General features: G+C 44.2%; 1 protein-coding gene across 4 annotated transcripts in view; it reads left to right on the top strand.

Annotated features, from left to right (window-relative positions):
- The window catches only part of TTC28 (tetratricopeptide repeat domain 28), a 109,455-nt gene that overhangs the window by 21,065 nt on the left and 67,124 nt on the right, over positions 1 to 21,266 (top strand). Inside the window, exon 1 of one of the 4 annotated variants that reach the window (XM_053959634.1) lies at positions 9,782 to 9,902. The exons of the other annotated variants lie outside the window; for them this stretch is intronic. Coding sequence (XP_053815609.1) covers positions 9,876 to 9,902 — 27 coding nt within the window. The 5' untranslated portion in view covers positions 9,782 to 9,875. Of the gene's footprint in view, positions 1 to 9,781; positions 9,903 to 21,266 lie in introns of those variants that run through there. 4 annotated transcript variants of the gene reach the window in all.

Below are 21,266 nucleotides of genomic sequence, written 5' to 3'. Positions count from 1 at the left end.
TGAGTTGGCTGTTTTGCACGAGACCACTTTGCATGAGAAGAAAACTGAGATTTGTCATTTTGAAATATCAATCTGTTGCAATTTTTCTCCCCCTTTGACAATGAAGACCTATTTAAGAGGAATTAGGCTTGGAGACATTGTTTTTCACTTCTGGTAGTGACATTATTGCAGGGAAATCTTGCAGCCTTATCTCTCATTGTGACTTCATTGCCAAATTGCAGTATCTGTATGTCTATTTCCTTCTAGCTGATTAGTTTGGGATTGATAACAGGAGTAGGAGCAGAGAGCCAGTTTTTTGGTAAATTCCAGGGTCTAATCATGCAGCAGTTCTTGGCTCCAGGTCTCTCCACCAATAAGTGTGTAAGTCATGGATCTTTGATCTTGGCATTTGTCTGCCTTTCTTTAAAAGGTTTTGAAAGATTTTAAACATGAACATTTTTCAGTTAATGGAATTATTTTTCTTCTGATTTGCCCTAGAATGTAGAACCTATTTTCTTAAGTGTGCAAGAGAGCTTCTGTGCTGCTGAGGCAGTGTTAAATAATGAGTGTGACACAAGATGAGCCATTAATCCCATCTCCAGAGAACAATCAATCTGTATACAGTGCCACCTACTATTACCCATAGCAAAGAAAAACAAACCTAAGATTCTTTGGGAAATACAGATTTCCTAGTTTTCAGGTTGTTAAAGAGTTAAAAACTCACTGTGGATAAAAGGAAAAAGGGTTGTTCTGCTGAGAAATAACTGAGTAGTTACAGCCTTGTGCAAAGAAAAGATCTTTACAGGCAGGACAGAATAGAAGCAATTCAGGAATGATTTGAAAACTGTTTTTGAGTAATGGATGTGAGTGGGAGAGAGTGCAGCACAACAGATGAAACACTGAACAAGATTTTGCAAGGGGAAAACTTTTGGGGCTGGAAGTTAGCCCTGTTCCCCACAGGGATGCTGGGGCTCTGTTTTGGTGGTCTGTACAGCAGAGCCTGCTCTTTGGCAGGCTGAGGAGTGCATGATGTCATGGGATGCAGAACACATGCACGGAGAGCCAGGAACTGCTGTTTGCGCCGCGGCGCTGCCAGATGTGCGCGCTGGAACGCGCTCGGAAAAATGGAAAAACCAGCTTTGTAAAGATGCTGAGAAATGTCCTGTGCTGAGCCTGGGCTCAGCCACGCTCTGTGCCGAGTACAAACACGCTCCATGGGGTTTCTCAGTCCTGGAGCCCCAGCTCTGCTCCTGGGACCAGCCCGTGTAGAATGCCTTTCCCAGTGTTTTTCTGAGATGAGCTCGGAGAAATTCCTGTTTTATTCAGAAAACATACTGAGGGCTTCTTCATAGGAGTTACTTGCAGCAGAGGAGAACCAAAGGAATCTATTGACTCCAATTTTCACTTGTAGTTCCTATTAAGAATGGTTCCACATTCCAGCAGAGGCTCTGGTGCCAGACATTGCTCTCTTTACTGATGCACAGCTCTCTCTGCAGTAACTGGCCTCCAGGAATTATTTGACTCTCTTACCCAACAGTGCTTCACATGCAATAAAGCCAAAGGTGGGTTTAAGCTTTTCTGTATTTCAGGGTGAAAATACAGGTTTTTTTCCTGTTTTTTTTTCCTAGATTTTTTCCCCGAGGTCAACTAAAAATACTTTTATTCAGTACAGAATGTGTTATCTGGTCACTGGTGTTCAGAGAGTTAAATACAACTTTGCTTCTCCCTCCTTTTGCACAGGCTCTAATTAAAGGGAGGAGGGGAGATGCTGGAAGGCAGCAACAGGAGAACGCCTACAGAAAGTCAGGAATTCTTTATCCAAATGGAACATTTCAAGCTTGAGAGTTTTTTTTCTCTCTTATATATTTTTGTATGTTTACTGATGATTTTTCCTGCTAAAAGGATGATTGCTAACTAATAGTATTATAATCTTGCTGGTCTGTGTACTAGACTACAAAGAAGTCTCCTGTAGTAGTCTCACAGGTAAATTGCCACTCTGGAATCTTTGGAACTGTGCTATTCTGAGGGATCTGCTTAAGGGTGCTCTGATGGTTGCCTCAGAGGAATGTGAGATCTGTGAGTTGCCAGAAGGTTCATATTGCACCCTTGTTGACTAGAAATTGTTCTGCTGAGCTCAGAGACTGTACCACAGCAGGGATCTGGTTCCTCCTGTCTGGGATGCCCAGGTATTTCTGCTGTGCTGGCAGTGAGAGCCTGTCCTCAGCAAGCCATGGGGATTCTCCAGCTGGAAAACTCAGGAGGCAAATTGTGTTCTGTGCTGTTTTAATAAGGAAGGGCACAGCCCTGTAAGTGTCCCTGTGCTTGGATAGGTGTGATAACTGCTCCCAGACTTCAAGGCATAAACTTCTAACAAGTGGCATCAGAAAGGACTTTTCTTCCTCATAAACAAGATGCACCATTTGCTTTCTTCTTCATGTTTTAGAAGATGGATCTACAAGAGGTATGTTCCCAGGTTTTGTCTGTTCTCTTAGAACAATCAGGACACCCAGCAGAAAAAAAATCACTGATTTAATAGGCCAGGCTGTTAGATTTAGGGACCAACTTGTCTGTCTGATATGGGCTCCTGTAGCACCTCAGTTGAGACTAGCAACAAGGACTTTATTTTATTTTATTTTATTTTATTTTATTTTATTTTATTTTATTTTATTTTATTTTATTTTATTTTATTTTAATCTGTTTTTTATTGAGCCTAGAATTATTTGCAATAAACCATTGTAAAACTGTTTCAGTTTTAGGACATTAAAGTCATGGTTATTAGGCCTAAGCCTTTATACAGCTTAATTAGAAGGAGAAGAATAACAGCACACTTCTCTGAAGTGTAAATATGAGCTTATTGGCAGCATTTTACCTAAACTCTGATGTTTATAGAATGGTGGTTGGGTAGCAATGTGAAAACCTGACAATCACTGCATTTCTGACAGCCTGCTACCATGTCATGTTGAACAGTGAAAGTCTGTGCCCAGGCAGAGAGAATATATCAAACCAATTTGTCCCTCTTTTGTCTGTCATTGCTTGTACAAGCAGCATGTAAAGGAGGCATCATGTGTAGCAATGTAATTCAAGATCTGTTGAGTCTTTTACATTTCCCCTAGATCTTAATAAATTGAAAAGTTTTTAGTTAATTCTTCCCCTTTCTTATTTTTATTTATTTTATTCAGGTCATTCCTTCCCGCACTTGTTATTTTTTTGATTATTTCTGAGACACATTCAGAACCTGCTGTCAAAGCTACTGTGTATCAGGTTAAAAATACTTACTACAGTCTTTTTTCCAGCTATAATTACTTAATTACATTTCAGTTCTAATTGTGTTTTCTGTGCTGCATGGTGGGGCTTGAGTTTTGGGGTCTGTGGGTGACACCAGAGTCCTTGTTCCAAGGGGTCCAGACACATCAGCAGAGACATTCTAGGGAAGCAGATCATGTTATTTTTTCCTGGTTGCCCTCTGCCTGTGCAAAAACCCTCTGTTTCTAAGGTATCTGCAGATAATCTCACTTTTTAAAATGGAAAAATCTGTGCTGGAAAAAAAGAAAGGTGAAGTGAGCACAGGTTTCAAGACTGGGTTTGTGCCTCTGGGTCTGCTGTGGGGTCACCTTTTGTAATAAAAGCTCAGTAAGAAAAGGTGCTAATTGCAAAAATAGATTATGGAGTAATCTAATATATAGTAATTATCTTCCATTTACATAACCTTCAAAAAAGTGTTTTAAACCAATCTCTTACCATCAGTAAACACTTCTATGTAGGTGCAGATTGAATATTGTTTTATTTTTGGTTCTTGCAAATAGTTCACCCCTCACCTTTCCTGTCAGGCATGAATGAAAACTGCTGCATGGTTGTCTCCTTCTGTTTCTCCATAGAGAAAAATTTTAGCACCTCTTAAAGCCTTATGCTTTTTCAGTGCTGGATGCTTGAACACACGAAGGTAAATTGAGCAGATGTGTTCTGTATTTTTAGGCTGGAGCCAGCAGCTGTCCTAGTTATTCTTAAATGCTCTCACAACTTTATGCAGAAAAATGCCATTGAAGTCAGGTTCTAAGTCTTGTGTGCTGGCTTCACTGTTGTAGGACAAAGCTAATTGGGGTTGCCTTGGTCACTGACAGGGTCTCAAATTCCTGTTTTGGTGAGCTCTCCTAATTTTACTGTTTGAAGTAGTGAAGCTAACTAAAACTGCATCAGAAATCTTCATTGCAGTGCTGAATTGGAGATGCTTCTCCTCAGCAAACTGCACTGGATGATGGTTTTAGGTCCCTCCCAACTGGAACTATTCTATTCTAAGAATCTTAGCTGTGACTCCTTAGAGAAGCCAAATTGTCTCTGCTCCAATGGTTTCAGTGGTGCTGTAGGGTTTTACAACACCTTAAGGTTGTTTCCCCACTTTTGAAATGGTTATCTCTGACAGGGCAGTGACAAGGTATTCTTCAGACAGAAGGAATTGCTCTTTGAACATCTGTCTGTTTGAAGAAGATTTATCTGATTCTGGTTTTGAGGGTTCGTTGGCTGTCTGTGGATACTTTGTCATTGTAGAGGAGTTCAGTTTATTTCTTTCCTCTGTTCTCCTACTGCTGCAGCAGTGAAAAGGGCAGCTGTGACATGCAGCATGCTGTGCTTTGGGAAGATACGGTGCTGCATATGGATAAATTGTGTCACATTTCTTATTCATACAGTCCTGACTGAAAATGTGAAGAGACACAAACAAAATTCCTGGTACACATTTTACAAGAAAGTTCAGCAGGTGAACTGCCTGTCATTCTAAACCAGTAAGAGAAGAGTCTTTAGAGAGTTTTAAGGGCTGTTTCTGACAGTTACAGGATATTTTGTTGAGTGTCTCAGGGCTCAGGAGTAGGATAGCTTGGGTAACATGCTTACATTTCCACTGTGTGGAAGAGAAATTTAGAATAGACAAAACAGATCCTTTATAATACAATAGCTTTATTGTGTAGCCCTTTTGGACAAAGCTAAAAAAGAATTTTTATTAAAACTTTGCATATGCTTCTATGTTTTCTTTAAATTTAGAAGGTATGTTCTGTATCCTGAAAAACAGGACAAATTTGATGTGCAGAGTATGTCACCAAACTCTAACCTCCTCCCTGCTCACCTGTGAGCTCCAGAAGAGCTAACTGTTAAAGCAACATGTTTGACTTTAATTTATTTTATCTTTCAGTTTCATGTCATTGTCAGGTGTATCTGAAGTCCACCTCTTTAGGAGAAGTGTCTAAATGGGGATGTGATTTTAAACCATAATTGAAAGGTTTCACATTTAATTTCCTGCTGGGGTTTGGGAGCTTGTTGGTTTCTCTAGTGTATTGATGGATCTGTTTCCTCAGTGCAAGAGTGTTCCTTAAAGGTACCACAGCCATCCTCTATCCTGCTTGATGTTATTTCATATTCAGACACAGAATTCCTTCATTTCAACACAAACCTTTTCTTTGAATCATTTGCCTCTTCCAGCAAATTATCATCTCAGGCCTTTTGTCCAAGCAGCATCATACCAGGAAGGGCGAGATTGTTTTCAGTCTCACTACTGTCTGCATGTAAGATAATACAGCTTGCAACTGGGTTTTTTGGAAAGAATTCATAGGAATGTGTTTAAGGGGTACTGTGAGGAGCAGGCAGAGGCTATCTTGGGGAATAAAAGCAGTTTTTTGGTTCAGGAACCTGATAACATTGTAAGTATACATTAAAAACGATTTAAATTTTTATAGCCTTCTCCACTAAATTAATGTAAGTCTCCCGTTTTGGGCTAGTAAGAGCTTCTCTGAGGCTGTTATGCCCACAGAGACGCTGATGATGTGAGTGCTTGCAGATCCTGTGAATGCCTGGAGTCACTGGGTAAGGTGTGGGAATGGGAGGCAAGGGAGGAAGAGCAGCTCTCCTGGTGAGAAGTTTCAGGTGTTAGTTACAGGTGATTTATTTGATTCTTCCTTACCTGAGGCAGCAGGTGGTGATGGAAGTTGGCAAGGGAAGACTGGGAGAAGACCCTTCTCCAGTAGAGGACAGATAGCAGAAAGGGTGCTTTTCTGAATCTTTGCCTTCCAAGTATTGCTTTGACCCACATCTTGCCTGAATTACACTTGTCTCCATAGCAGCAGTAATTGTACTTCCTATGGAAAAAAGGAGGGGCAAGTCATAATTAGAAGCAGGTCCCAAACATGGTTTTCTGCTCAGGATCATGTAAGGGTAGAACTGAAGCCTCCTAAGCCAACAGCAGAGTCTCAAGAGTTCTGAAGGCAAACACCTTCCTTGGTAAGATGCAGTTAAAATTTAGGATATGTTTCCTATCCATTGAAGTACAGAAATACATTTTGCCATAGGACTATCACACAGATATTTCACAGCACATCATGTTTATGTATTACAGTCACAAGTGACGTGCCAGCAGAGGCTCTCCCTGCACTGTGAAGGGAAGGATGATGGAACAGGGCACTGTGGGCTCTGTGTTCTCTCTCTCTGATTATCACCTCTTTTCCTCCCATTATCCCCCCCATTTTCCCTTCTCCAAGGCATGGAGTAGTCCTTTCATTTGAAACACCAAAGGATGGCATGGATAATGATGGAGTGTTGACCCTTTATTTCCTGAAGGGTGTGAAATAGATGGAGTTTTGTCAGAAGACTTGGTCTGGTAATTAAAAGAATTGCCTAATTCATTCACTTGAAGGGAGTTCCCTTCTCCCAGAGTATAATTTTCTGAACTCCTTTTTCCCTTCTGCAGGCCACACTTGCTCAGCAGCTGCCGTAGCTCAGTCACTCATGCAGAGTCTCATCTGTAAACTGTGGTGAGGTGCTGTGTCTGCCTTCAGCACTCTGGCTGGAGGGGGGAAAGTGACAGACACAAAATCACTGTAATGAATTGAAAGCTGCTTTAATAAATTCAGAAATAAAAGGACTTGATTTCATTATCCTTCATGAATTTGCCAAGGGACTCGGCTGTTAGGAGCTTGGTCTGCAGTGCTCTGGCTGTGTGGGTGTTACTGAAGTGCTGGCATCTCACACACTGCCAGCCCAGGCAGAACACAGGGAAGTGCAGGTTGTCACTCTGAGTCTTCATGGGCCTGCTGAACACTGTCCAATTTAGCTGCTACCTGAGTAGAATTACACAATGAACTGAATTCTCATTCTGCTTGGATAGCCTGACTAGCAAACTGCTCAACAAGCCATCTCCAATGGGACCTTTTCCTACTTGCAGTGAGTGATTGCTTCTGGGTGATGCTCACTTGGGTTGAGCAGAGGGAATTTCAAGGTGTAACAAAGATATCAACTTAGAAATTCCTGAAAATAAAGGATTATGCAAGAAATGTGGTAATACATCAAATAGTTCTAGGTTCTTGCCAAAGATTAATTTGAAGAAGACACTTTAAAAGGTTTTTTTATCCATTGAGTTGTAAGATTGAGAGCTATCAGATATGTCTAATAATGCACAGCTTGCTTCTGGTATTCACTGACTGTAGGAAAGAAGGACCATGTACTAGACTGTCAGATCTACAATGCAAATTTTAAAAACACCAGTAAATCAAGGAAAGTAAAAAAATAGAAAGTATTGGTGTAGGCTGTCATTTTTGCTGGATGATTTTGTGCCAACTGGCCAAAATTATGACTATTATTCACTGTAAAGTAGTAAAAGGAATAAAATATATTTGTTTATGTATTTCCTTGTTGCTAGACCTGAGATGATTGGAAATAGTGTCACCTTTATCTTATCACAAGGTCCCTTAGGAAGCTTAACTCACTCAAGTCCAATGCTTCAGTCAGGAGTCGCCTCCAGGGAGGGGTGGGCTTTGATGGTCGCAGCTTCTTTACACAGTTTTGCCACAATGGGCAAAAAGTCCTTTATAACAATGTTTAAGCCATTAACTGTAACATTTTAGTCTCTTACAACAGCTCCTGCATTGCTTCCGCTTAATTATCCTTACTTGGGAAGAATTTGAAAAACCTCCTGTTGATTATGTCAAAACACCACATTTTGTAATCTGTCTGTGAATTTGATGGAGCTTCGTTCTGACAGCCACGTGGAGAATGGCATTGTCTGATGCTGAACACTTATTTTCTTGACTCAGGCAATGACTGCTATGTACAGAACTCTTCAGAACTGTCAATACCAGTTTTTCAATTTATGGAAATCTGAGTTTCAGGGCCCACTGCTCTGCTGTTGCTGCTGTAATAGAAAGGCAGAGCTCCATGAGACACCAGCTCTGGGGAGTAAAACCAGCAGGAATTCCTGTTCCAGGCCGCACCTGTTCTTTTCAGTCCCTGCTGCATTTCAAAGCTTTATTTTTCACTTGCATCTCTGTGCTGCCACATCCACTGCCAGTAATCCAGGGGAAGGTGTGGGAACAGAACCACAGAACACGGAGCTCGTGTCTGAGGGTAGTGGGACAAGATGGGACCTGCTGAAGGCAGCTTTAGGACTGGTGTCTGAGCTTTGTGTCACTGTGGGAGGGAATGGCATCTGAGCATCAAGGCTAGAACTGAAATACCCTGTCAGTGCTCTGGCCTCCCCGAGACCCGAGGTGCGCTGTCCTTTGGGACTGAGGAGCTGCAATGGAAAGAAGCAACTGTTGTATTTCCAAGGGACCTGGCAGTGAATATTTTTTGACCTGTGTTTTGATATTACATTTGCCATTAAGTTTATTGTTTACCTCCGAGATGCTACCTTGTTGGTCATTCCTCACAGCAATGAAAACTACACCTCTCCATTTCAATAATGTAAGCCCAGAGTTAAACTGTGTTGTGTTCATGCCCTATGGATTTGTAACTCTCCTGAGCCTGTGTTCGTTTATTACAACAGTCTCAGAGCAGCCCCAGAGCTCAGGCTGAAGCTCTGTGGTGTTAGAATTACTGGCTCCTTGGAGATGGCCACAGTGCCCGGCTCTGCCTTCAGCCTGCAGCCCCAGCCCTGGCAGCGAAAGCTCGACGGGAAAAGACTTCAACGGCCCGGTAGAGCTGGAACTGCACGGCCCTTCCAGCTGCGGCACCGCCCGTGTGCCGGGCACACCGGTGTGCTCGGACACAGGGGCTGTCCCCGTGTGCCGGTGCCTCAGGGGCTGTCCCCGTGTGCCGGTACCTCACGGGCTGTCCCCGTGTGCCGGTACCTCACGGGCTGTCCCCGTGTGCGGGTGCCTCACGGGCTGTCCCCGTGTGCCGGTGCCTCACGGGCTGTCCCCGTGCTTGGACACAGGGGCTGTCCCCGTGCTTGGACACAGGGGCTGTCCCAGTGTGCGGGTGCCACACGGGCTGTCCCCGTGTGCCGGTGCCTCACAGGCTGTCCCCGTGTGCCGGTGCCTCACGGGCTGTCCCCGTGCTCGGACACAGGGGCTGTCCCCGTGTGCCGGTGCCTCACGGGCTGTCCCCCTGTGCCGGTGCCTCACGGGCTGTCCCCGTGTGCCGGTGCCTCACGGGCTGTCCCCGTGCCGGGTGACACCGACAGGAGGCGCAAGAGCCGCTCCCTCACGCAGCGCCCCCTGCCGGCCCGGTGCGTCTGTGCCCTCCGGGGGCGGGCGGGGCCGGGCGCGCGGCGGGGCGGGGCCGGGCGCACGGCGGGGGCGGGGCCGGGCGCACGGAGGGGGCGGGGCCGGGCCGGCGCCGCCCCTGAGCCGCCGCGCGCCGGGCGGGCCGGGCCGGGGCCGTGTCCTGGTTCGGGTCTCGCCGCCCGCGATGCGCCCGGGAGCGGCCGCGCCCCGCGGGCCCCGGGCGTGAGCGGTGCGGGCGGAGCCGCCGGCTGGGCACAGCCCCCGCCCATGGCCCGCGCGGCCGGGCCGGCTGCTGTCCCGCGGGACGCGGCGCGGGCCTGGTGGCGGGGCCGGGCAGCATGACCGCGGGCTGCGGCCCCGCTGCGCCCGTCGCCCCAGCGCCACCTTGATGCTGCACGTCCCCGCTCTACAAATATGATGAAATGGCAGCCCCGGAAGAAGGTGAGTGCCGGCAGGGTCCGCCCCGCTCCCTCTCGCGCTCCCCTCGCCCCGGCGGGGCCGCCTCGGGAGGTGCCGCGGCCGCTCCGTGCCCGGGCGGGATGCGGGCGGTGCTCGGGCCGCGGGTCCCGGTGCCCGCGGAGGGCCCCGCGCCGGGCGGTGCGCGGTGTCCGCGCGGGGCCGCGGCGTTGGACGCGGCGCAGGACGCTTTTCCATGGCGCTTGGCAGTGCGTTTTATGGATATCCTTTGAAGGGAAAACCCAGCAAACCGAGTGGGCTGTGCCGCCCCTCTGCGGCAGTGACCCTTTGCTCCTGGCAGCTGTGGACTATTAAACTTTTTATTTTCTTTTTTTTATCCATTTTGGTTTTTTGTTTGGTTTTGAGTTTTGGTTGGTTTTTTGTTTTTTTTTTTTTTCGTTTGGGAAAGACTGCTTGAACCAGCAGGGCTCCTTCTGTAGCATGTTGTGTGATACTGTGTCTTACATCAGGGAAGAAATAGGAATCTTATGTGAAAGGCATGAGAGTGTCTCTGGCTGTGAGTGTGAGACACGAATAAACGGTGTTAGACTGTCCTGGTTTGAATGTGCCTTGTGCCACTGCAGCTCCGTCTGATCAGTCAGGCTTTGTACACGGGTACCTCATCTCTTTTCAGCTAGTCTGAAGCTGTTCCTTCAGGTTTTTTTCAAGCAAGTGTACCTAGGGAGAGGAGTTCTTATTTCAAGTCATTGTCTTGTAAGAAGGATAAACAGATGACAGTCAGGCTTGGTGGGAGTGTTGGTGCATTTTTCAGGCCCCTCTGTGCCTCCTTTCAAACTGGTTTTAAGATGTCTACAAGCTGTAGATTTTTAAATGTCTGTTTTTACTATTTTCAAGTGAGTGTGCAGTCACTCCTGTGGTTACGGCTGTGGAAACCCCTCCAGGCCATGGTTACAGCTGTATTGACTGAACCACTGAAATATTATTCTTGGCTGTTGGCTGGACTCCTCGGCTCTGGAAGATTCTGTTCAGAGTGTCAGGATTCACTCGGCAGTATTGGCTCACCCACTTATGCTTAAATCACCATGTCAGATGGTTATTTTTTTTCTCTGCATTATTGTCTGTGTCCAAATCGAGTTGATTTTGGGCAGTCAAATTTGATTGTGTAGAGGGTACACGAGACAGCTGAACTTCTCTGAACTGTCAGACATCTTACTCGTCTGAGCAAAACAATAATTCCCGTTCCTGATGTGATGCAAACTATGTTCATGTTGGACTAGGTTGTGTGTTCAGCTGTAGTCCCAGGGAATCTCAGCAGAGGTTCTTTAGTCCGTGCTGCCAGCAGCCTCACGTGAGCACGGCTGGGATTTCTGCTGGCCCGGTGCCGCTGCAGTGCTGCCGTCATGTGCTGCACGGAGTAGCCTCAGGAAAGGGGCTCGTGCAGACCGTGCAGGAGGTTCTGCTGCCCCAGGTCTGAGTAGCACAGAAAATGAGACAGGGCAGCACTGAGTGGTACCAGAGCCCCTGGCACTGCTGGTCCTTTCCTCAGGTGACTTCTGAGAAGTCATTTGCCTGTCTTGTCCCTATTAGAATACCCGAATAAGAGAGCTGAATGCATGTGCTGCTTCACTGAATCAGGAGTCTCCCTTGATTTATTTATTTATACTCGTGTTCTTTTGCTTTACCCATGTTTTTATTATTAAATGTTTAAGGTGTTTTGCTCATTGAGAGATATCTGCTTTCACAGCTGTGAAATGGTGCTGTATAGAATCTCATGCAGTTTATTAGTCCTGTGTGTAACCCTGGAGTATGCTCCTTTGTCTGGTGATTCACAGATACAGCTATTGCCTGGAATGTGTAACCGGTTCTCTTGCCTTCAGCACGTGAAAAACTGAATTTGCTTGTGACTGAAATACTCCTGTTGTAAACCTTGTGTGTTTTTAAGTTTAAAAAATTACCGTTGTTTACTAATTTTTTTCCCACAAGCATCAGAACTAATAAAGACTCTTTTCCTGTGGACCTTGGTGACTCGCCTCTGGCTCCACTTCCTTCCAGGTTTCCCCTGCATCCTTTTCTTCTAGTTCAGAGCAAGGTCCATGCTGGCCAAGTGCCCTGGGACACAGGCACTGGGCCCAGGAGCTGCCAGCGCAGTGTGTGAGTCTGTTACCTTGGGAAATCAGGCTGGAATTCCAGCATGAGACATCCCCTGCCTTTGGGTGAACACAACTGCACTGACAGCATCTCAGGAGCCAGTAATTATACAGGATCTGGCCACAGCCATGACTGATTCCTTACATTGATCATATTTTTTGAAAAGTGTAAAATCAGTCATGTCAGTGTGTTCAGCAGCTCAGTTTTTAGGAATTACGCAGAATCATGGAATTGTTATGTTTGGACAAGATCACCAAGTCCAACTGTCAACCCTGCATCACCATGTTCACCACTAAAGCATGTACCCCAGTGCCCCATCCACGTGGTTTTGAACACTTCCAGGGTTGATGACTCCATTGCTACCCCAGGCAGCCTGTGCCAGGGCTGGACAACTCTTTCCATGAAGAAATTTTTAATAATATCCAACCTAAACCTTCCCTGGTATAACTTGAGGCCGTTTCCTCTTGTCCTGTCACTTGTTACTCAGGAGAATAAGCCTCAGATGGCTACAACCTCCTTTAACGGAGTTGTAGAGAGGGAGAAGATCCCCTCTGAGCTTCCTGTTCTCCAGGCTGAGCCTCCCCAGCTGCTTCAGCTGCTCCTCATCAGATTTGCTCCAGACCCCTCCCCAGCTCTGTTCCCTTCTCTGATGACCTGGTCCGTGATCTTCTCTGGCACTGAGGGCAGGCTGACAATTCTTGTAGTTCTGGAGCTAAATCTTTCCTTTATCAAAACCTCTTTTTGAAGCTTCCTTTGGCTCCAGGGTACAGTTTGCTGGCAGGATGCTGGCTCGAGTGGCTCCCTCATCAGTGAAATGGTGATTTTTTGCTGGATCCCATTGCCCTGGACTTGCCTTGGGTTGCTCTGACCTGTTGGCTAGGATTTGCTGCAGCCTCTGCGCTAAGGAGAGAAAAGAATGGTGTGGATAGTGGTGTGGTTGTGTTTGCTAATGCAGAATAGTGAATCTATGGATAATAAAAAAAATACCATTATACTTATGAGTGCATAATGGGGTACTGGAGTTCAGGTGAGAGCAGTTTTTTCTGAACTGTTCAAGCCAGCAAGTTGTATGAAGTGGTGCTTCATGTTTATGAAATGTACCTTGTTTTTATGAAGGAGCAGTGTGGGAAATTTTGCCTGCTTGAGCCTGATAACAACAGCTTGTTTAGATACTAAACAAAATTGCACATAGAAGTCAATTGCTAATCAATTCTGTGACTAAATGTTGGACAAAACCTGAATGGACTGTGGTGGGTGTGGATGTCATGAAGGATTCAGTGAATCATCAATAGCAACACGGGGCTGAGATATCCCTTTGTTCCTGACTGCCACAAATTAGGCATATTTACCAAGAACATTTCTGTAAGAAGATTCATTCATGTGTAATGCCTCTGTGTACAAACAGCTTCTTCAGTTTTCTTGGAGTACAGAGGGAAATATGCTCTCAGTAAATTCATGCAAATCTCATTATCTCTCTGCCATAAGTTACTCTCCTGGAGATCTGTGTTTGTTTTTTGAAATCTGAATCTGTATATTATGGTATGTCCAAGTCCTCTGTTTGGATTTCCAGGAGACTGGAATAGTGCATTTCATCTTGGTCACTGTATATTAGTAGGATTCAAAAGCTCAGATTTTTTTTTTTTTCCTTGTAATCTGTAACTTTGTGCCACCATTCCTGGCTCCATCTGTCCCTGCTGCTACTGAATCTGGGCACACATCATGTTCTCCATGGGAGAGGAGCTGTTTTCTTGCTGTGCCATTTGGAGCTGAAGTGGGGTTGAATGGGAGTGTTTGGGTTCCTGGGACAACCTCTGTTATTCACTAGAAACAATGAAATACCTTTTTGTGACCTTGTTCTTGTCAGTAATGATGTCTATGTGACTCTTACAAGCAAGCACTGTGGGGAATCTACAGTGATTGCAATCTGTATTGTATTGCAGCTAAAATGTCACAGGCTATAGAGTCCTTTTCCATAGGGAATGGAATGGGCTGGCTCCTGGGTGGGCTATTGGTGTAAAAGTTATTTTTCCACTCTGTATTGCGGGGTGAAATGGGTTATGCTGTGGAAAAAGACTGGGGAGTGCTTGCAAGGCTGATAATTCCTGCAAAGGAGCGTGAGCTTAGCTGACCTTGGTGTCCTTCTCTGGGCGGGTGACGGGCAGCACTGGAATTGGTTGCATGAGGATTTACTGATGTGGCAAATGCCATGATTTTTCTAAGCTGGAAAATCAAACTAATTTTCCAGAATTCTGTTCATATTAAGTGAAAATAAGCAAACTGATTTTTAAAAAAAATATTTTTCCCCTTTTTTCTTCCTTTCCTTTCTCACCTCTGCTTCTTTCCCCACTTTCATAGCTGAAAATTATCAGAGGAGTATTCATGAACTTTTGTATTTTATATTTTTTGAGAGACTTTTAAAATCTAAATCTACCCTCTTATATGCTTAAATAAACAGAAATGGATAGTGTTCCTGACCTGTTAAATATTGCAGATCTTTTCCATTTAAGGCAATACAGTCCTTGGCTCTGGAATGATGTTATGCCTGAATTCATAGTGATCTGAGCTGGTAATCCGTTGTTCTGCTGTGATGGACCACTGTCCTGCCTTCCTCTTAACAATGAAATCAAAAAGCTTCTTGCAGGCAGGGGAGAGCATGAGGGCACCTCCTCGAGGGGAAGGCTGACTGGGTGGGGATAGGGCTTATTTGAATATTTCCAGTAGGAAAGTTGCAAAATCCTGATAGGTCTTACCACATTTCCCACAAATTTCTGTAATGAAATGTGAACTTCGTAACTACAGTGCATTATCTAAGTTTTTTTTATATCTGATAAGACTTTCTATATCTTCACTTCCAGTCTTATGGGCATAGTAAGATACACGACACCTGCTTGGTGTTGCAAGCTCTTTTTCTGTACTGTGTACAGCAAAGACCCAGCAACTTTTGAGGGGACAGCCCCCCCAGACATTATCATTTTATCCATCACTATCAAATTGCTGTTGCCTTTGCCATCTCTTGTGCTTCAGGATCTCCTGCTGTATGGATGATTGACTTTCACCTGTCTGTGGCCATTTAAAGTCTTTCGGCACACTAAACACTCTGTGATAATACTGTTTATCTGTTGGGTCAGTCGTGAGCTCTGATAAACTTGCTTTGAAAACTTGTTCTGCAATGCCAGGAAGATGCTTTGCTGTGAACAAGCTCAGCCCATGACTGATGGCTGAGGTGCTGCAGAAGATCAGTGAGCACTGTGCTCCCCTTTCCACAGGCTTGGAGCAGGATCTGTTTTGCTGTACTGCTGGAAGGCTGAATTGGGATTTTATTATAGGGTAACAGAGATGTACAGGGGCAGCAGCAGTCCAGTGGACTCTGTTCCCACAGCTGGTCACAAGAGATGTGGGATTGTACATATTTGTTTATGAAAAATGGTGAATAACTGACATTACATGTCCCTGACAGACATTTTACTTATGCACAAGGAGAACAGCTGACAGACATTTTCCTTATGCACAAAAGCAACAAATGCAAATATTAGTTTCTCGTAACCTCTGGTATTTTGTTTGCATTTATACAGTTTTTGCAAATACTGGAGCAGCTGTTGCCATACTTGTCCTTATTGCCCGAAAAGGAATGTGTATCCAAATGCTGTCTTGGAGCCTTTGATTCACTCAGCAGAAAAGGACTGTATGTCCAATATGCAGTGTTATAACTGATCTTCCTTTGATGTAATCTGTGGATATGATCTATTCCTCTTCTTTCTGCATACATTTCTAAAAAATCTCTTTATTTTAGGCTTTTATAAAAACCTAATGATATGGTCATTAAGTAGGGTTTGGTAATTCTTGTTAATGTTATCAAAGATAGATGCATATTTTGGCAGAGCAGAACCATGGGTTAATCAATGGGATGGCAACATACAATTCACCAAGAAAATATTCCTCCTCTATTTCCTAAATAGAGCATTTGATGGGAATGTCCTTTGCAGTAAGTGCTGTACTGCAGAATTTCAATGTAGAAGATAATTATTACTTGTAATTATGGAAATTTCTGCAAGGGAAATGGTTTGAATTTATTCCTGTTAGGAAATGGAATTGCTCTACTTGAAATATTTGAATCCTTTTAGATGATTAATGCAATCTTCCTTAATTCCTGTTTATTGGCCTTGTAACCTTCTGATATACCTAAAATAATCCCTTCAGTCCTGCTCATCCATTTGAATTTCTACTAGAGCTTACTTTGGTTTAGAAGAAGAATCCATGACGTACACAAAGCTTTTCTTAAACTGGGTCTGTTAGTTCAAGAGCTGACAAAGGAGGTTAAAAATGGGCATGAAGTTAGATGTAGGTGAAGGTGAAAGAAGAGGATGTGATAGCTGGCTGAGGTCAGAACTTATCCCTTATAGCAAGGGTGCATGGTATGTACATTGTATCTGCATTGTACCCTGGAGTCAGGTTGGATTTGTAAGCACTGCTCTGCAAAGCTCATCATCTTGCTGTGTTTGTAAATGTTTGTCAGAGTTCTGTATTTGGATTGAAAACTGGAAAATAATTTCATGATTTGAAGTCTTTCTGATTAGTTTCAATGTCACTTCGCAATGTTTTGTGGAAAAAAAAATGAAATCTTCAGCTGCCAAATGACATTAGTGCTTTTTAGTATATTTGTAACATTCTTCTCTCTGTTACTTTATTTAAGCAGAAATACCCTGCTCTGGTAAATCAACCCTTGTAATAGGGATTCCTGGGTCAATTTGTAAGAGAAGCAGCAGCTTGTATTGCTAAGTATATTCAACTGGAACTTGGAATATTAGGTTGACAGGAGCAGCTAAGCATACAAATCTGAGAAAATACAGACAAAATGAAATTGTAGAATTCCTTGATACAGGTTGGATGGACTGGTTCAGCCACAGAGTTCTTGGGAAGGAAAGCTTGTCTCTGGAGGAATGGAAAAGGATTCCCTATGTAAGGCAAACACAGTGGTTCATAACTGGGCGTAATGTGGGGCAACAGCAGAAGCTCAGCCTAGAGGGAATTTTTGCAGAGATGCTGGTTTGAAAAGGTTTGGGGTAATGAATAGGGAAATGCTCTCAGATTGCTTTCTCCTATGCTGCAAAACCCAGGGCTTTATAAATAATAAAATACCTGTCTGTGTCATCAGTTTAATTGGAGCAATCTCTGAGACCATTACGCTTTGGTTAGCCACAGTTAAAAGTGTCAGTAACATTCCTACTGGGATATTTATTAAAGCTGTATGGATTGTGCTGTCAGCATAGCTTGGGTTTGTTCCCCAAGAACACAGCTGCCTGGCCAGAGCTGCTCCCTGCTCCTGCCCTGCTCATCCTGGGGCACGCACTGATGCTGTGTGGATCAGTGCCTGTGCTGCTTGGGAGTGACCCTTGGAAAGTTGGAAAATGTGTTTGGCTGCAGGGGGCTTGGCTCCTCAGCACCTCTGATTTTTTTTTTTTTTTTTTTTTAATAGAGAGTAAGAAGTTGTTTTCAAGAAAAACTGTTGTTTTTTTTTTTCCATTATATGAAAATACAGGTCTTCCTGTCAGAGTTACTTATTGTTTCTTTTATTCTTGTTTTTATTATTTAGTAGCTTTCTACATTTAATGGAGTAAATGAGGTTGTGAGATGAACATAAGTGTGACAACTTTTTGCAAACTATGGTTACATGCTTTTCAGGGCAGCACTAGCAATTTAGTGCCTACAGCTATTTGAATAACCCAGATCTAGGCTTGTATAGTTTCTTGCCTACATTGAAACAAAATTGCACAGCTGAGGTGGGAATGTTTGTGGGATAGGCTAGTCTGAAACTCTGAATCAGAATGAAGCATAGTGGCTTCAGTTGCAAATAATTTCTGTCCTTTTAACGGAAGACAGTTTGTAGAAGCACTTTTTGTGGTTACTGTACGAGTGATTGACTCTTTCCTGGACACAAGCTGCTGTTTGGCCTGCCATGGAGCAGCAGAGCCCTTGGGTATTGCAGTGGTGGCTGGAGCTGAGCTGGAGCTGACACCTCACGAGCTGGGCAGGTTCTGCAGCCTGGGCTCAGTGGTGGACCTGCAGCCCAGGGTAACACACTGCAGAGGCTTTGGGAGCCAAGATGCTTCTCTTGGTCAGTGCTCTGGTGCAGGGTTCAAAGGGATTGTGCAGGTCTGGGAGCTGCTGCCACCTCAGATTAATTGAGATGTTGTGTATTTGTAAGGAAGCATGCCAGAATGTATTCTGAACTAAACAGCCATCAGAGGGATAAAACCAACTCTCTGACCTCCTGGTAAACCATGCTGTGTTTCTTTTAGATTTCTTTGTCTTTTTCTTTGTACTTTGCCATTAGTCTTTCCTTTTCTGATTGTCTTGTAACCTGACAGGTGATGATATCAGCTCATCTCCTCTGAAACCCAAGTCTGGAATGGAAGGAAAGGCAATTCTTTTGATACTCTGGCAACTATTCACATTTCTCTGCCAAACCTGCTATGTTGTGACTTCCATTTAGACAGGCTGTCCATGTGTCTCCTATATGGATGACTGCAAGAATCTATTGTGCCCTCTCTTAAAGTGGAATCACACCTAAGCAAGCATGAATTAACCTCTATAAAACATTCAACTATTTTTGCTCTTAAGTGGCAGGAAGGAGGGACTTAGGTGATACATAAAATATCCAGCTGTGTTATTCATGTTAATTAGGCCTTTGCAGAGACTCCTATGACTTGGCACCATCCCATTTTCCATAGAAATGTTACTCTGTTATGGTTGGAAAGCCCTTTCAGGGGTTTCTGGGTTCTGAATATTAGCTCTTGCTCAGATGCAGACTCATGACAAGGATATCTGGGTGGAGAAACACCTTTGCCAGTCTCTCACAATATGTAATGCAAACCACAGCTTGCCCCCCTTCAGAAATAGAAATTCTTCCATGTAGGAGTGCTGAGGCCCTGAGAAGCACAGGGTGCCCAGAGAAGCTCTGGCTTCCTCATCCCTGGAAGGGTCCAAGGCCAGGTTGGATGGGGTTTGGAGCAGCCTGGGCTGCTCAGGGACAGTGGGAGCTGTCCCTGCCCATGGCTGGGGGTGGAACTGGATGAGCTTTAATGTCCCTTCCAGACCAAACCATAGAACCAGTGATTCTGTGAACAGTTTCCTTCATGTGGAACAGTGCAGTCCCTCAGCCTCAGCAGTCCATACAGATCATCTTTGATGCTGGAACCACCAGTGTCTTGTTATAACTGCTGCTCTTGAGAAGTCTGAGGGTAAGCTTTGTTTGGTGTAGAAAGAGTTGAGAAATCATTTTGAAGTAATGTTTAACTTCTATCTGGGATTTTCTAAGATCAGATCAATGCAGCTGAGATTAAAGAAAGGAAGAAAACAGCTTCCTTTCAGGAAGTAAAGTAGCTCCCACAGTAAGTGTTCCTATTGAGCTACAGTTTTCTTCAGCATGCCACCAGTTATTAGCAACACTATAAAGAATAGATTTCTTAGGTTGCATGAAAAGCAGGTTGATCTGTAGAGTATTTTGCAGTGAAGAAATGTGCTTGAAAGTGAGCCAAAAGCTGTCATTTCCCTTTTCATCTATTAAAAAGTACATTAACACTGTCAATCATCAGGCTTCAGAGGTTAGGCAAATACAGTCGGTATCTGCCAATAAAATCAAAGATTTAACACATCTCACTATCAAAGTTAGATTAAAAAGAGAAATTTGCTATATGGGCATGAGCCCCAGCTGTGCTCCAGCTCGTGTAGCTCTAAACAAGTCCATGATCCTTTGAAATCAGCATTGTTCCTGCAGTTAAAGCAGTGTGAATGGCTGGGCAGCGAGGCCAGCTCTCCTGGGTGTCCTGCATGGTCTTGTCCTGGGGAAGGGTGGGAAGGCCAGCTGTGGGAATCAGGCAAATCTGTCAGCACTTGCTCACAGGGTGTCCCAGGTGTAATGCAGCTGGTTGGATGGTGATGAGCTGTTAGAGTACAGGTGTCACTTTTACATGTTTTTCTTAGACATTAATTCTGTTCTTTGTGTAGCTGGCAGAAGTTAGAAGCATTTCGTGGATTCTCTGTGCTGCTTTCCTAATTAGCATTATCTTCTGAGCAGTAGCAGCAAAGTCCATCCAACAGTCCAGGCTAAAAGTCAGCTAAGTTAGCAGAGAAATTCCCATCATCCTCAGTAGCTGTTGGATCTGGGTCTACTCGACCATTTTATGCCAGGATTGCTGAAGACATTAGTGTTGAGTAGTGTATATTATTTTTCTGACACCGTAGATAAGCTTAAGACCTTGTCAAACCTTGCTTTTACTGTCTTTTAAGAAGCAGGTTTGTGTGTGTATTTGTTTGTGGTTTGTTGGGCTTTTTTTAATAGACCTCCTCAGAAGTCTTCAGAGTCTATGGAAATGTCCATTTCCCCTCATACCTCCCCCCTCTCCCACCACAAAGCTTTTATAACACTTTAGCAGCAGTTGCTTTGCTCTCTCTGCAGCTAACTGGCTATTACAGCAAGAATGTTGGAGTTTATGCATGCTTGTTTTTATGGGAAAGTGTTTCCTGGACCCAGAAATCTCCATATTGTACATTACTTAAACTTCCTTTGAGCTAAACAAGAACTTCTGCAATAATCATGGGGTTTTTTTAGTGGTTCTGAGTGTTTGCAGTGACTTTGAGGGTGTGCTGGTGGCTCAGGATGGCCAGTCTTGCCACCTGGGTCAGAGAACTCTGGAGAGCTGTACTTTGTTTTTGAGTCTTTTCCCATTTTGGCCTTGAAACTGGATTTTTTTATTTGTCCTGGTTGGGGAATAGGACATCTAGATCACATGAAATGAAATTGTAAACATGCTACAGCTCTGTGAGTTAAAAGTAATTCAGCTGTTTTAAATGTAAATGGTGTAGGATTATATACTTGATTTGTTATAGCTTCCTAATTCTGCCTGCCTCAGCACTTTACTGGCAGTTAATTGCATCAGGGCTCGGAGAAACATTCCATAAGCTGCTGAAGACAGCTTTGCCACAGGCTGACACACTTCTCCCTTGGTTACATAGCAAATGGACACTCTGGGATGATTAGTAAGGAGGAGCTCCAGTGGCCTGGGTACTGTTCTTTTGCAGCCTTTTGCCTATGAAATCCTCCTTCTTCCAAGTCTAGAGATCTTTTGTTTTGGATATCGATGTTAGCAGTGATTAGAATGACTAGGTTTTGGTGGGTAAAGAAATGTAGGGAAATATTTAATATTTTGCACAGGCACTCAGTGAGGGAGATACAAAGTTCCC

Source organism: Vidua chalybeata, chromosome 18 (genome assembly GCF_026979565.1).
Source record: "Vidua chalybeata isolate OUT-0048 chromosome 18, bVidCha1 merged haplotype, whole genome shotgun sequence".
In the NCBI taxonomy this organism is placed as follows: domain Eukaryota; kingdom Metazoa; phylum Chordata; class Aves; order Passeriformes; family Viduidae; genus Vidua; species Vidua chalybeata.
Note: the sequence above shows the minus strand (reverse complement) of the source record. Positions and strands in the feature narration are given on the sequence as shown.